At 39.5% G+C, this 17,478-nt stretch overlaps 1 protein-coding gene across 3 annotated transcripts in view; it reads left to right on the forward strand.

The window, feature by feature from the left end:
* Positions 1–982: 982 nt before the first annotated feature.
* Positions 983–17,478, forward strand: part of EDNRA (endothelin receptor type A) — a 90,372-nt gene continuing 73,876 nt past the window's right edge. The window contains exons 1-3 of one of the 3 annotated variants that reach the window (XM_069105482.1): positions 983–1,001; positions 1,463–1,747; positions 6,396–6,879. In XM_069105482.1, coding sequence (XP_068961583.1) covers positions 6,460–6,879 — 420 coding nt within the window. In that variant the 5' untranslated portion in view covers positions 983–1,001; positions 1,463–1,747; positions 6,396–6,459. Of the gene's footprint in view, positions 1,002–1,021; positions 1,326–1,462; positions 1,748–6,395; positions 6,880–17,478 lie in introns of those variants that run through there. The other 2 variants (XM_069105480.1, XM_069105481.1) reach the window with 2 other exon arrangements.

The following is a 17,478-nucleotide window of genomic DNA, read 5'->3' on the forward strand; positions in this document are numbered from 1 at the left end:
AAAAAAGGGTCACCAGGAAAAACAATTTATCTTGCTCTCTTACTGTGCAATCAAAATTAATTGCTAATTTTGTAGATAGGCAGTTAGTTAGGTGGATAGAGCACTGGGCCTGGAGTCACTAAGACTCCTCTTTCTGAGTTCACATATTACCCTAATACTTACTGTGTGACCTTGGGGCAAGTCACTTAAACCCTGTTTGCTTCAGTTTCACATCTGTCAAATGAGCTAGAGTAGTAAATGACAAACAACTGCAGTATCTCTGCCAAGAAAACCCCAAATAGGGTCACAAAGAGTTGGACATTACTGAAAAGCAACAATTTTGCAGACAGCAGTCATTACTTTCAATCTGTCTTTATAAGCAGGCTTCCCCATTCTATAATAACTCCTCTCTCCTCTCCCTACCCCCTTCCATTTTTCTGACCACTTTAGCTGCCTAAAGGGGTAACAGGACCTTGAGATAAATGCATCTTAGCTACTGACTACTGGTGACCTTGAATGGTTCTTCCCAAAGTGGTCATGGGTTGAATTGAGCCCCCTATGCTCTCTCACAAAATATCCCTAGGATGAGATTAGGGAGAGCATGTGGGCACAGAATGGGTAACCAAGCTCACCAGGCCCTTTGGGTTTGTGGCAACCTTGACTTTATTCTAATGAGCTAACTGGTTCATGGTTAAAAGGTTGTGATAAGGCACACGAATTGCTGGTGGTCACTGCTTCTTCTCTTTCAGGTCTGGTAGTGAAGTTTCAACCCTATCTGGAGTTATGGTTAAAGGGGTTGGGTGTCTTTGAAGGACATTGTTGAGCAATAAAACCTACCTCACACAGAATGTTGGAACTTGAAAAACTAGAGAGCAACTAGTCCAGGCCTGTCGATTTGAAATTGAGGAAAACAGGAGGAAGAGAGGTTGTGTGACTTGCTCTAGGTCACTCAGGTAGTAAGCAGCAGAACAGGGATTAGAAACCAGGTCTCCTGATTTCTAATCCAGCGATCTCTCCATAATGTAACTGTTGCCTCTGGTTAATTCCTTCATTCAAGGGCTTCTGGAATTTAGATTTGGGAGACATCTGAGGCCATCTAATCTAGCCCCATAACTTTGCAGATGAGGAAACTGAGGTCCAGAAAGAGAAAGACGCTTGTCCGAGACCACACAAGAAGTCAATAGAAGAGCTGAAAATCAAACCCGGGACCTCTGACTCAATTTGTTGTTCATTCCTAGGCACCATTTCGGAGAGGAAATGGTTAAAAGAACTCTGAGTTCTCCAGTGCCTGGGAGGCACATGCTAGTGTTTAATATAGGCAGACTCCTTGGGACTGGAGGTTTGGGGTTGGTCTTGTTTTTATGGAGTGGAGGTGGAGGAGGGAAGTCTTTGGGGGGAGTGGGAGGAGGGAGGAGGGTGTTGCTTTGTAGTTTTCATTTTCTCCCATGATTTCGCTCCCACACACTCATCTCTTTTCTCTCAGTGACCAGCAGAGGTAGAGAATCTCAATCCCACTCAGCCTGACTGAGAGGGGAGAATTTGGAAGACCTCCCCCAAAAAGCCACAGTGAGGAAGTTTGCAGAAGCAGCGGCAGCAGCGGCTGGAAGGACTAGAGCCTGCAGCCTCCTCTTCTCCTGTCCTGGAGCCCGCGCCTGGAAAGACATCCCTGCTCGCCTTGACTTTGTTGAGTTTCGTGAATCTCATGCCTGAAACGGGGACTCGGGCAGCTGCTAGTGCCCGGAAAACCAGCCCGGCGCGGACCTCCAGGGTATTTGAAACTCTTATGCTTTTGGGGGACACCGACCTAGAAGGGGAGGGGAGGTAGAGAGGCGCGTGAAAAGCCAGCCTGGTAGGGGGTGGGGAAGGAGAGAGATAAGGGATAGGAGTGGGGGTGGGGGTCCATGCAGCGTCTACTTTCAAAGCCACTTAGTTTGATAGAAACCTCCAGTTGGAGGCTGACACAAATACCTGCTGAGTGTGACCAGCCATGTCTGGGGACCAGAGGAATGAACTCAATGCAAATTTAGCCCAGCTGACACTGATTCTGCGGGATATTGCTGTCTATGGAAGGTGATATTGATCAAAAGCTACTGAAGACTGCGGCGGTTAAGGGTGTTTGAATCTTTTGGAAAGCCAGGGCTCACTCTCTTTGTCTTTTCACTGGAACTTTTTCTCCATCATCTTTGCTTAAGGGTTACCGTAAAGCCGTTTTCTCCCCCTTCCTGCTTGAATACACTAATCTGAATAGATTTCGTTGTATCTTCTTACTCCCTTACCCCTGTTCTCTCCTGTGGTGAAGGTTTGGTGGAACCGTAGGAGGTGCTTGGTCTAAGAGAGAGAAGGAGGGTGTTTTACAAACTCCAGGGCTTTGCTGTGAGGAATATACCCTTGCCTAGGAACTGTCTGGCTCTGAACAGGGGTGCCTCCGACTGAAGGCTCAGGCGTTTTTGTTCTTTCGTCCACTGCCGAACTGAGTTGAAGAGGCATGTGGACTTTACACAAAGATGCAGCCTTTTTTCAAGAGACCTAGCTTCTCTAGGCTCCAATCACTTTCACTCAGTCTAACTGAAGAAGTAAGCACATGCCCTGATCATCCTTTGGGTTTGCTCAGAAATTCACACATGTCAATAACCAATTTCACTCTTCTCCCTAATCTCCTTACTTCCCAGTTTGCTTCCAGAGAAAGCCCTGACATTCAACCAGTTAGAGTTTTCAAGTTGTCTGGAAGTTTTTGGGGGTTGGTGTTTTTTCCCTTGGGGTAGTTAATATTTAAAAAATAAAAATCTTGCCTCCCCAACCATCTCCCTTGCACTTTAAAGGTGTCAATCAAATAACACCAACCACCTTCACTTTATCAGGAGAAACCTTGTTTTGAGTTGTTGCTGTTTTGTAAAGGGGGGGATTTCCAAATTGCTAATTAGAGGGGATCATTGTTAGTGAGAAAACAAGATGTTGATTCTATATTTGAAGTCTCAGAGCACACAGATTCTATTGGGCCCAGTGGAAAGAGCTCTGGATTTGGGATCACATCTCAGCTCTGTCCCCCAAATGGAGCTTCTCTGAGTCTCAGGTTTTTAATCTACAAAATGAGGGGATCAAATTAGACGATTTCTAACATCTCTTTCACCTCTAACTCTATGGTCTATAATTGTGCACAAACTTTTAACCCTGCTGTCCCCCCGGGGAGGGGGGCGGGGGAGGGGGTTAGTCATGTTCTGTTTGGCCCCTGAGGATAAAGCTTCAATAAGGCAGAGAAGTTGAATAAAAGTAGATTTAAGCTTGCTTATAAAAGGAACTTCCTGGGTTCCCCCTCTTCCTTCTCAAAAACTTCAAATAAAGGTTGGATGATCATTTGTTCAGGATGCTCATAGTCAGATAAGATGGCCTCTGAGTCCCCTTCCAACTTTGAGTTCCCATGATTCTTTGTGGAAAAAGACGTGCTGATTCTGTTAACATTTTTGTCCCAGACTGCTGGTGGAAAACTAGGGTTGTCTTAACAGAGGCAAGAATTTTGTTACTGCTTTAAAGCCCTTGAGGGCAAGCACTTTTTTTGCCTTTGCACTCCCAAAGGTCATCACATGAACATTTAATAAGCGCTTGTTGAACTGATTTATAAATCTGATGAACTAATTTATACATCTTCCATGTGCAAGATAAGCCACACACCCAACTTCAATTCATCAATCAATAAATACTTATTAAGCACCTACTATATATACCAGGCACTATGCAAAGAACTCAGCTTACATTATAATGGATACAAAAAGAACATTATATGTATATATACATGCAGGTATGAGTGTATACATATATAATGCAAATATATGCATAGTAGTTAAATTCAAGGTAGTTTGGGAGGGAAGGAGTTGAGATCAAGAAAGGCTTCATGAACATGATGGAGTTTGAAAGCCTCTTTGAAGCAAAGGCAAGGAGAGAGTACATTGATAGAAAGGCACGGAAATGGGAGTGTCAGATGTGAGGAATGGAGAGAGAAGGCCAGCTTGGCTAGTTCAAAGAGGCCAGGTTTTGAAAGGTTTTATAAAGATAAACAGAAGAGTTTATATTTTATCCTAGAGGCAATAGGAAGCCACTTGAATTGACTGAGTAGAGGATTTTCTGGAGCAAGCATGGATAGGTTTCATCAAACCCAACCTACTATGTTGCCTTGAACTCGCCACGAATGTTTATGAGTGAGCTGGCAGAGAAATGGTGATTAGTAGGAGCAGTACATGGTTATAAATTGGAGGAGGAGGAGAGAGGGAGATATGTGAAGCTGGACTGATCCCAGGATAAGAACCCACAAACCTCGGCCTCATTAGCACCCTGCTGTAATCAGCCAAAGCTAATCAGTGCAAAATGGTGATGTTCAAAGCCTGTGGAGCAACTCTGATGAAAGATGTGATAATGTCAGGCAGTGTTAACTGTGATCCTCTTAGAAGGCGGTCATGGGCAAGTAGCCCATTCCACTTCTCAGAAACTGCATGTCTTTTTTAGAAAGTTAGTACACAAGGTTCACCTGCAGTGGTCAAACTAAGAAGCTTTAGCAGGACTAAGTCAATCTTTCCTGCCCAATTCTCTTTGAGCTGAAGTGCTGTGCTGCTTTGTCTTTGGGTCTTACAAATGCTCAACACCTCTGAAATATTTGCTTCTTATAGATTCCATTGGGAAAAAACCTCACATTTTCCATTATAAGGTACAGAAGCTATGATGGGCATCCACCTTGTACCAAACTCTTGAGGCTGAGTATTTATTAAGGATACATGAATCAGGACTCAAGCATAGTTGGTTAAAGGAGTGGAACCATTACCCAGGTGCTCCTTCAGATCAAATTCAATTAGATTCAATTAACTAGGTGGATACAAAAAAATCACCTGGTCCCTTCCCCATATTTCACTGGGGGGGAAAAAAAAACAATATAAACACAGATAGGCAATATGGTGTAGTGGACAGAGCATTTAATTCAATCAAAGGATCTGGATTCAAATCCATTTTCGACCTGTGTGACCTTGGGCAAATTATTTAACTTCTGTGGGCTTCAGTTTCCACAACTATAAAAGAAAAGTCTATAGGCCTCTGTAGTCCCTTTCAGAATTTTCAGTCCCTTTTCTTCCCAATTCAATGACAGACCAAAATCCCAGAGAACCAAAAATGAAGCACATTGCCTACCCACCTTTTGTCAGAGAATTGACGGTCTTAAAATGAAAAATACACTTTTGGGCAAAGCCAATGGGAAAATTTGTTCTGTTTGACTATGCAGATTTGTTGGAAGGGTTTTCAGTTTTCTTTTTTCTTTTTTTAATTGTGAAATGGGGTGGTAGGTGGATGAGAGAGAGAAGACTTGTTAAATGGAAATATGATAAAAAATGAATTTTTAAAGCCCCTTTCAGCTACAAATGTATAATCCTATAAAGAAAACTGAGATAATTTTTTTTAAGGAGAGGGGATAAATAAATGGGGAAATGAAAAAAAAAAACCTCTTGTAAGTATGGCACTTGAGCTGAACTCAGTCAGAATTTAAAAAATTTTTATCAAGGTAAAAATGTGTGACTACAGGGATAAAAAAAAGAAACTTTATGAAACTGAGCTTGCTTTTCAGGAATCAGACCAATTCATTGCAGCTTCATAATCTCTATCTTAATAAAGTTCAATTCTGATTATATTTTTTAGAACTTTTCTGATTATGTGACCATTCTTCATTAACAAGTAGCCTTTCTTCTATCATCATCCTTTAAAATTCATTTTCTTACATGCCCTAACTTAGCAACAAGTCCTTTGGTCTCTCTGTGAAGAAAAGACATTGTAACGTGTTGACAAGTACTAGCCCATATCATTGATGATCATAACATCAAGATAGATTGAGAGTTGAAAGGGAACTTTCAGTCATCTAGACCAACCCCACTTTTTATAGATGAGGAAACTGAGAAGTGACTGGCCCAAGGTCACACATATGGTTCAGCATTCTTTACACAGCACCATGTTATTGTATAATAATTAATAATAAAAATAACAACAAATAACCTTTATAAAACACTTTATGATTTATGAAGTGCCTTACATCTATTATCTTATTTGACCCTTATAACAGCTCTGTGAGGTAGATTTTAGTATTATCCCCATTTTACTGATGAGGAAACTGAGACTGAGAAAGGTTAAATGACTTGAAATGGATTATATAGCTAGTTAAGTGACTGGATTTGAACTTGTGTCTTTTTGACTCCCAAAGTCTGGCATGTGTCTACTATACTACTTGGTTGTTGAAAGCAACTCTTTTTTATAAGATTTTTCTTCAAGTATTTTGTCAAATGGTTAGGGTAGTCTGATATTATTGAAATGCCTTATCTTGTTAGAAAATATTATCTCAGACTTTTGATAATGGGGGTTTGATTTTACAATCAAGTGTCTTTTTCTTTATCCAGGTGAAAAAAGTGACTGCACAAGACTAGTATTGTAAGAGACAGAACACTTCTGCTTGATTTCAAGATGGAAACCTTTTATATCAGGGCCTCCTTTTGGCTCATGTTGGCTGGATGTGTGGTCAGTGACAATCCTGAAAGTTATCACACAAATCTGAGTGACCCTGTGGATGACTTGACCACATTTCGTGGAACAGAGCCCAGTCTCCACTTCACTACCCACCGCCCCACTTCCTTGGTCTTGCCCAGCAATGGCTCAATGCGTAACTATTGCCCTCAGCAGACTAAAATCACTTCAGCTTTCAAGTACATCAACACAGTGATATCTTGTGCTATTTTCATCGTTGGAATGGTGGGGAATGCGACTCTGCTCAGGATCATTTACCAGAACAAATGCATGAGGAATGGCCCTAATGCACTGATAGCCAGCTTGGCCTTAGGAGACCTAATCTATATTGTCATTGATATCCCTATCAATGTATTTAAGGTAAGTAGCAAAGTAGATTGAACTGTAATTTATCTGTGATTCCAAAGTCATCATCTTCTAGGGCCTCCATTATCTCTTGGCCATTCCCTTCTGTTTATATTAAGAGCTATCCTCTGGTGTCTTATGATAGAGGAGTTTTATTTTGAAAGGGGAAAAAGCATCCCAGTTCTCTCCTAGTTAGTGGTAACATTGATGTCTTTGGAAAATATCTTTGAAAGCATAGTCTTTCATAAAATAAATGTTTCAAAGTGTCCAACATTAATTGCAATGTTAATTTGACTTCTGGATATATGCTGTACAAAAAGACCTAATTGAAGATCTAATGAATTTTCAAGAAAGAGACATGCTTTTTTTTTTCTCCTCAGTTGTCTGAATAATTCAGGGAATCAGGTTTATTGTAATTATTGTAATGCTGTGGCTGTCTTGACCTGATTATTAGTAGTCTAGGCAGAGGACTTACTTTATTATTTATCTCCCAAAATATGGATCAATCCCTTAAAGCTACAGTCATCTGAGAAAGACAGAAGGTTTTACATTTAAATTTATTGAACTTCTTAGAGGCAGCTTGGAATATGGAGAGAATGCTTAGATTGAAGTCAGAAAGATCTGGGTTCAGATTTTGCCTCTGACACAGTGGCTACTTGACTCTGGGAAAGTCATGTAACCTCTGGATGATTCAAACAACTCCATAAGACAGAGAAGTCATGGGGAATTTGTGATCTGCTTTGATAGAGGAAATTCCCACACTGAAAAATTCAAAAATCCTTTTGTAGTGTTAACTGCGTAAAGGTTTCAAAATAACTTATCCTCTTACCAATGTAGACACTATTAGTACTGACACAAGCCAGAAAAGACTTGATTCTCTGTCCTTTTACCCTAAACATGCTAGGAAAAAAAGGAAGATTTAAATTAATAAATTAATAATTGTAATTTTAATTTGTTTCAACCACGGGCCAAAAATCTAGGACAATTTTTCTTTCAGTGATTACAAGAAAATTCAAATTAACTTTTAAATTCAATTCTTTTGTATGGTAATTACGATTCATGTGAGGTTTTTCCATCTTTTTTATTTCTTTTTTTTTACTAGCATTAATTATCATTCTTTTTCACTGCCTTGCAGTGGGTAAGAAAACCCACTCACAGTAAGTATATATTGTCTGGCAAAACAAATTCCCACATTTACCTTGTCTAAAATTGCGTGTCTCATTCCGGATTTTCAGTCCATTAACTCTCCGACTGGCAAGAGGTAGGGTGATTCATGTTCAGACCTCTGGCTTTGTGGTTTATCCTCACATCACTCAGACCAAAGTGCCGCTTCTTTGTGCTAAACAAAATCAAAAACCCTATGATTAGGTCACTGTCATAAGATCGTGGCTTTAGAGTTCGATTCCCTCTTTAATAGAGAAGAAAAGTGAGGTCCAGAGATGTGATTTGCCTTGAGTGACACAATTAACAGGTGTTTGAGGAGGTATTTGAACACAGGTCTTCATGACTTGACATTCAGTGCCCTATCCTCTACATCATTGCTCCCTAAGGCCAAACAGATAGCGACAGAAACAGGTCTTGAAGCCAGGCCTTTGTCCTTGACCTTTGTCTTCCATATTTTTCTCCATTTCACTGTGGATGGGAACAGGATAATAAGTAGAACTGCATAATCTAGGGCCTCCATAAAACATTTTATTTGGTTAACCATGGATATGCTGATATTGTAGGAAGATTAAAGCCTGTCATAATTGGGGGAGGCAACTTGACCTGGGCCTAGCTTCCGCCTCTAACAGTAGTTGTGTGTTATCAGTCAATAACCTCTTAGTGTTTTGGTTCAGTTCCTAAAATGAATTGCCAGTCTGTGTTAGTGAAAGAAGTTTCTACATTGAGAATTCTCTAAACCAATGCAACCATTGGTCCAGACCAAAAACATGACTGACATGATGAATGTGATGATAAAATCTACATTTGTTATGTTGCAATTTACAAACATTACAAATGAGAAAATCTTCCAAATAATAGAAAAACATTTCACACTAAATAAGGCAAAGTTAGACTATATCAAATACTCTACATATTTGTTTTGTTATTGGGTTTTTTCCCACCCTGGGGACAAACTCATGTGTTTCCTATTGGAATTTAAAATGGGAATTCCAAACAGAACTCTGATTAAAAAAAAATGAAAATGTGGAATTAATTTTAAATGCTTTATATACATTAGAGAAAACTTAAGTCTTATTTTACATTTCTAAAAATCTCTCCTGAATTTTCCATGAAATAACTTAAATTTAATTCTTTTTCAGAGCAGTTGTAACCATACTACATAGGGTTTGACTCAAACTAATTAATTAATTAATTGATTGATTGATTCAAACTAATTAATTAGAACTAATGATGCCTATGTCCATACTTTAATGACACCATTTTTAAAAATCGAAATCACATGGACATAAAAAGAAATTGTACTATGGAATCCAAATCAGCTACATCAATTACTGGTATTTGTGTGTGTGTGTGTGTGTGTGTGTGTGTGTGTGTGTGTGTGTTTCCAACACGTTTTGGTTTGATCATGAATTTTACAAGGGACCAGGTAAATTATGTTAGGACTATTCCACACATCTGATGTAGCTCTGGTGTTTTATCAATCAATAAATAAGTATTTATTAATATGTTGTGTTCCAGGGCCTATGCTAGAGAGTCAGGGACTGAAAGTTAGGGAAAGGAGAAAAAGACCAGGAAAAATCTCATGGCCTTTTTTCTACAAAGGAGCATCTACTCAGACCTTATTTTGTATATTCAGTGACCCGCTTAGCCATCAGTGATTTTCTATAGCCCTCCTTCTTAAGTATGAAATTTTCCTGTAGTAACTTCAGCCCTACCTAGAAGCACAGTGACACACCAATCAATCTAATGACAAGAGTAGTGGTGGGCCAATCAAAGACTTAAAATTTTCACATTTGGGGGTCTTTCCTAACTCTTAATAAGACTTTTTTTCTCTGAGTTAGTAGATTGAATTAGCCATCTGGAGAAAATCCCTAAATAAGAAAAGTCTTGAAATACTTGGAAATCTCTCTAAGCCATGGGACTCTGAGGTCCCTTGTCCTTTTTCAGGGGCCAGACTTTGCAGTGTGTTTGGTGGTGCTATAGAATTTAGCATTGGGAGAGAACTTAGAGGCCAGTGAGTATGCCCTCATCATTTTACAGATCAGGATTCTGGGGCACAGAGAGATTAAGTGACTTGCCCAGTATGACACAGTTCGAAATCTACTTTTACCTGTAAAATCGCCTCTCCATTTTGGCCTCACTTCTGTACTGCAGAGACAGTTCTACCAAACCTCTCACCTCATTTATCATGTTCCATGATAACTGTAAAAATAATAGGTGTTCCATGGCCTTGGTGAACCCTACTCAAGGCAAGCTTAAACCACTGTTATCTCATAGAGTGCTATAAATCAACTGATGGGCCATAGTCAGAAGGACCACAGGAAACACCAGTTTTCAAACACAGGCAGAAAGTCTCAAGGGTTTAAACATACATGTGGTATGTATTTGTGTACTCAGCCCTAATTATTTTTTCCCTACAGATATGATTTCTCATACACAAGCACCATCCCAAAGCCCACCTAAATGCAGTTCATCATTGAATCAACATGAATGGCCAGGGCCAGGCTATTGTTTTTTCCTCTGTGTTCTAGAACCTTCAATGGCTATTTCCTGCTACTTCAGGTCTAAATGATTTGTGCTGACCTTCAGGACCCTCACGATCATGTCCTGTTTTACCTGTCCAGTGCAATCTCCTACTGACCTTCCACATGCCTTCTTAGATCTAGCAAGGCTAGTCTCATTCTCATACATTGTAATCATTTCTGCCTTTGTTCTCCCTGCCTGAAGTATTTCACCCCCTCTCCCAAACAGAGGCCTCCTTCCAAGCTCAGCTCAAGTCCTGACACCTGTGTGAAGCCATACCTGACAATTCTACAGCTGACCTTGACCTTTTTCCTCTCTTGGAACTCCTTTCATGCCTCTGACCTGCTGCTTAAAGTTTTATTATCTATTATTCTGCTCAACACTCTTGTTCTCTCCCAGCCTCTGTGGACCAGTCTATTCTCTAACAAGATTATAAGCTTGTTAAGGATAAGAACCAAGTCTTCTATTCCTCTTTTATTTGTTCTGCTTCCTGATCAAGAAGTTCAAAGGGGGAGGACAGGACAGATGACAAGATGTCCAGGCTGGGTGGATGTGAAGCATGGCCTGGGACTAGCTACATAATAGTGGGTTAGACAACTTTGCCCTCATTCATGAGTCCAGAAAGCTCAATCTTAAGAAGTCCCTGTTCTGAGTAGATTAACTCACCTGCGAAATCTTGAGGCTGGGCAAAAACATGGGGCCAGAAGTTAAGTGTCAAACAACTAGCAAGCCTCAAATCGGAGACTTCAACCCAGGTCTGCTACTTTTCAATTATTTCTGTTTGTTTCTTGTCAAGCAGCCAAAAGTAGAATTTATTGTTGGTAAGAATGCTAGATTTATGCTTCTCTGGGTAGTATGCTTTCTCAATTCCAAGTTCTTTTTTATGGATGATGGAAGGACAAAACACTGTATAATATGAGATAGTCTCAGAAGGAAACAAAGGAAGCTACACATTACTTTGCATAAAGGATTTACAAGCCTTAAAGTAATAACTTAAATGTAAAACTAGAAGGCAGTTCGGAGACCATCTGGTTCAACCTCCTCATTTTACAGATGAGAAAACTGACGCAAGAAGGGTTAAGGGACTTATACAAGGTCATATGGGTAGCATGTGAAAGAAGCAAAATTTAAACCCAGATCCTCAGACTCCAAAGCTAATTTTTCTCCACTGTCTAATAATAACTGGCATATGTATAATACCCTAATATTCACTAAGCATTTTTCTTCCAAAAACTCTGTGGGATTATTTTTTCTGTTTTTATAGATGATGGAACTGAGGTTCAAAGACATGAAGAGACTTCCCCAAGGTCACACAACCAGACAAAAGTGGAATTTGAGCCCTGGTCTCTTTTGACTGCTGATCCAGAGCTCTTCCCACTATTCCATGAACTAATTTATTATGGGGTAGTAGGTACAGCACCAGCCTGGAAGTCAGGAAGAGCTGACTTCGAGTCCAGTCCCTGACATATGTTGGCTGTGTGACTAGGGACATGACGCTTAAGCCATCAGTGACCCCAAGCAACTTTCTAAGGCTATCAATTACATACCAGTTGCCAAATGCTTTGGTGAATAGCTCCACATGAGAAGACTCCTCACTGGTGAGCTTATAGAACCAGACCAAACACGGTATAAATCAAGCAGGCAGCATTAAACAAGGAGAAATAAAACAAGTGAAAGAACATCAGTCTCCTAGTTTCTCAAGCTCCTTCTCCTGGTGGCCCCTGGTGGTCTTATTTTTGACATCCCAAGAAAGAATCTGGTGATAGCACCATGAGCAGAAGACTTACAAAAACAGGAAGCAGGAGGATGCATTAACCTAGGATGACTAAAATATCTCATGCATGCTCTTCAGTCTAAATTGATTATACATTCACTCCCATTTGATGTTCTAGAATTGGAGAAATACAAAAGTTACAAAAAGAAAATGATCTATTTATAAAATGCTTGTAGTTGGTCCATCAGAACATGAACAATGGCAAAAAGAATGAAATCATTTCCATGCTGTTTCTCCCACTAGACTGTGAGGTCCTCGAGGGCATGGGCCATCTGTTTTACCTTTTCATCTTTCTGTTCATTTAGCACAGTTCCTGGCACATAGTAGACAGGCACCTCACAAAAGCTTCTCGCTTGACTTACTGTCAAGATACCCAGAGAATACCCAGAGAACCAACAACCCCCAAAGTTTCCTCATTTCTAAAATAAGGGGTGAATTGATGACCTTTAAAGTCCACTTCCAGCTCCAGATCAACTATCCTATGACTCCTCATCTAAATCTATGATTCCCATATGTAGAAAGAATTTACTCATCAAAGTAGAGGAAACAACCCACAAATTAATGAATTATCCTTTTATTCACACTACAAACAAGCTCTCTGTGTGTGTTTGTGTATTAGAGCTCAAATATAGGTTATTAGTGGCCATTTATACATAAAATGTGGATTATATTATACAAGCTCCATACTCAACCAAGACTTTTATATGCTAACATCTGGGATCAAGACACAAAAGATGGCTTAAACAAAGGGCTGCCTCACATAGTGAAGGTTGGTGAATATGTATCTGGCACAAACATGAACCATCCTTTAAGCCAGAACATATGTTTCCCATGATACTGCAAGAAAAGAGCCATCCATTCTTCAGGGAGGGAGTAAGCCTTGGTCATTATACTTTTTGCAAGGTAGCTTTAAGGAATGCTTGGGCTTTTGGTTTGCATGATGAGTTGTGAGCTGGAATATTCAGTATTGAAACTTTGAAGCTATAGGCATCTTATTTATGTTTCACTTCAACCATTTTATTACATGCAAAAGGGCAACCTAGAGTGACCAGAGGGATTTTCCTTTCTTATAACTTGATATTTCTCTCCTTCTTTCTCTCTCTTCATATACTAGATTAGAGCCAGACCCAAGACTCTTTGGAGTTAGGACACTTTTGAGTGTCCCTTCACATGATCTCTGTGCTTTCAAATCTGTCATTATAAGATTATAGATTCAGAATTGGAAGGGACCTTAGGGACCATGGAATCCAAACCTGTCTTACAAATGAGGAAACTGAGGCACAGAGTACATAGGGTCACACAGATAGTGTCTGGGATAAAATTTGAACTGTCTTCCTGACTTCAAGTCCAGCACTCTTATTTTACTACACCATAGAAGGTATCCCTTGTTCCTTACTCCAGAGACCCCTTTTTACTCCTATAACAAAACTCAGAGTCTGTGTCGGTCTATAAATATTTCTTCAGTCCTTTGTTTCCTCTGAGATCCACCATTATCACCTCCAGGTGTCTTTGTCATTGCCATCAGAGTTTTAAGTGAGGAAAAAATGGAGAAAGGAAAGTTAAGAAGGAATTTTTTTTACTGTTTTACTCTTATCTTAAATACATGAAAAAATATTTGGAAGTTGGTTGGTAGGGAGGTGATGGTCCTGCTTTACCCTGCCCTTTTCAGACATCTGGAATATTGTGTTCAGCTCTGGGAGTGATATTTAGGAATAAACTTCCAACTATGCCATAGCACATTTTAGGTGGAGAAATAGATAGAGTACTGGGTCTGGAGTAAGGAAGACTCATCTTGCTGAGTTTAAATCTGACCTCAGATGCTTACTAGCTGTGTATCACTGGGTAAGTCACTTAACCCAATTTTCATCAGTTTCCTCATCTGTAAAATGAACTGGAGAAAGAAAAGTATATGCCAAGAAACCCCAAATGGGTCACAAAAAGTTGGATAAAATTGAATAACAATAATTAGCTGGATAGTACCAAAGGAGAACAACCAGGATAGGGAGGGGTCTTACGAGTATGCCAAATAAGAATCACTTAAAGGAACTGGAGATGTTTAGCCTGAAGAAGAGAACACTTAGGTGGGACACAATAGCTGTTTCTAAGCATCTGAAGGACTGGCTACATGTGGAAAAAACCTGTCCTGCTTGACCCCAGAGAGTAGAAATAGGAAAAGGGTATAGAAGCTACAAAGACACAAATATAGGCTTAATGTCAGGAAATCTTCCTAACAATTAGAGGTAGCCAGAGAAGAACAGGCTGTCTTGGGGAGTAATAGATCCCCATTTGTTAGAAGTCTCCAAGCACAAGTTGGATGACCTCTCCTTGGGTATTCTGTAGAAGAGATTCTTGCTTGAGTATGGGTTGGACTAGAATTGTCTTTCAGATCCTTTTCAACTTGGAGATTCTATGATCTGTTCTCTAGGCTGAGAGCCAGGGAAGGAAAGAAAAACCTTGTCTAGAAGCAACAGGTGGTGACAGGGAAAAGGCAAACAGCAAAGCCATCCCTTGAGTCTTTGGAAGAAAAGGAAATTGGTGACGAGATAGCCCAATCTGGGAAGTATCTTTAGGAGTTTACATTGGCAGAAAGCCATACAAAATGATCCCCCAATAGCAGTGTCCAAATTCCCAGTCAAGAAAAATTGTTATTAATTAAATGTTTAAGTAATGTTTGTTATAGTCATGGCAATGTCGTGTGGCGAAAAGAGCCTAGGACTAGGGGTCAGGAGACCTGGGTTCTAGAGGGACCTGCCATTAACTGTGTCATCTTAAGCAGGTTTTTTAAAGTCTTGGGGACTGATTTTCCTCATTTATAAAATGAGAAAGACTAGATGATCTCTAGCTAGATGATCCAGCTCTCAGATGTCATGACTTTATTTTATTCTATGCTTTTACGGCCAACTTTTTGTTTTAGGTGACTTCTGTGTTAGAGTGAAGTGTTTTTAAGACCGGTATAGAAACTTTATGCAGAATAACTGCATAAAAGTTAGGAGAGACCCCAGAAATCAAATGGTCTCCCCTACAGGCAAATAAGAAATCTCTTCCATCACATATCTGGCAAGTTGTCATCCAGCCTTTGCTTGAAGTCCTCCTGGGAGCAGGATTCCCCCAGCACCCAAGGCAGTTTATCCAGCTTTCAGATAGCTTGAGTTTATCAAGAAGTATCTCTTGACCTCAAGCCTAATTTGGCTTCTGTGTAGCTTCTACCCAATGCACCTAATTCTGCTCTCTGAGACCAGGTAGAACAAGCTTGAGAGGAAGAGTAGTACAAGAGAAAGAGCAATGTCTCTGGAGGCAGAGGTCCCAGATTAGAATTCTGCCATGACTCCTACCTGCGTGGCCTTGGAGAAGACCCTTAACTTCTCCACATTTATAAAATAAGGGATTTGGACCATATGACACTTAGTGCCTTTCCCAGCTCTAAATGTATGATCCTAAGTTTGATTTAAATGTCTATTTTATTAGACTTGGAGCATAATGTTACCTTTCAAGTTACCATAGAATAGCTGTCCTCTTTGTTTTTGGCCCATTGCTGGTAACATCAATGTGTTGTTGTTTCTGTTGTTTTAATACAAAGAAATTGGTCAAGAACACCCAATTATAACATCCTTCCTATGGGAAAATGTGGTCCATTTTACAAGGTTTTCAAGTAATTTTCAAGCAAAAGTGGAAACTGCCTATGTATAACTCTGGTGGAGAAATCCAAAGCAAAGGTAGAAATTGCAGGCCATTTAGATGTAGAGCTAGGAGTGACCTTTGAGGTCACTTACACCAACCCCCTCATTTTACAGATGTGGAAACCAAGACCCAAAGATCTCATAGGCAATAAGCAACAGAACTGGGATTTGAATGCAGGTTGTCTGACTGAGTCCACATCTCTCCAAAGAACTGTTATGCCTACCTCACCAGAAAGTCAGTTACCACATCAGCAACTATTTGACATCTTGGGAAAATACACATCTGTCCTGTTTTAAAACTGGTTTTAAAACTGATCATTTCCCATCTTTCTTATATGCCTAGAAGATTTTTATTTAAACTGTTATTGAGTTGATCATTTGGTATCTTGTACATAATGGCTGGTTCATAAATACTTGTAAATTTGGTTTGATCAGGTCCCATACTACTCTAATGAATTTTTAATAAATTCATTTAAATTTTTAAAATAATATTTAAGATTTATATAGAACCTTAAGATTTACCAATTATTTTTCAAATTTTGTCTTACTTGGCTCTCACAAAAATCCTTTGAGAAGGGTCTTCCTATGTACATTTTACAGATGGGAAAACTAAGGTTTGGAGAATGTAAGTGACTTTGCCCATGGTCTAATAAGTGATAAAACTGGCTTTCAAACTCAGGTCTTTCCTGACTTCAAATCTAACACTTTCCATTCCATTGCACTGTCTCTACTAGAAGGGTAGTAAAATGAATTCAGCCCCCATGAATCCTTTTTTCTGGTTTGCACATAGAGGCTCACTTATGATCTGGACACACTACATATCTGAGTTAATCATAATGCCCAATAGTCTCATATGTAATATATATATTGGTTCTTCTGTCCTGCATCTTCAAAAAAGAGAAAGGATTTATGTTCTTAGGTGCTCCAAAAGTAGTTATAATCACAATCACAGGCTAAATATTGGAACAGTATTCTCTGCTATTAGAGGGATCAAATTGCTCCCACAATTGAGGTTTCTGTCCATTTCGCAGTGAGATGCATTCCAGCTGGAACTTTTCCCAGTATGTATATTGTATTGTAAGAAAGCATCTTGCAGTTGTTTCAAGAGAGTCTTTTTTCCCCACACACTCATAATTCTAAGTTAAATTTTGTAATGTTTTCTTGATGCTTTGGATTTTTATACTTTGCCATTTTCCTGATAAATCCCCTTTCCCATGGAAACCTCGCTTTCAATAAGGAAAACAAATTGTCACAGTGACTGCATCTGACAGCACATACCAGATCTCATTCCTGTAGTCCACCACCTCTATTGAGAGGAGGAAAGTGTTTTATTTTCAATTCTCTGGAAGCAAGTCGGTCATTATAATTTATCTGAATTCTTATTTCTCTTTATATTGCTTCATTGAAGTTATTGTGGTCATTGTGTATATCACTTAACATTCAGCTTTTTTTTACCATATTTACAGTTCACACAAT

Source organism: Petaurus breviceps, unplaced genomic scaffold (assembly GCF_028583685.1).
Source record: "Petaurus breviceps papuanus isolate PSGF00001 unplaced genomic scaffold, PetGlider_PUasm1.0 76, whole genome shotgun sequence".
In the NCBI taxonomy this organism is placed as follows: Eukaryota; Metazoa; Chordata; class Mammalia; order Diprotodontia; family Petauridae; genus Petaurus; species Petaurus breviceps.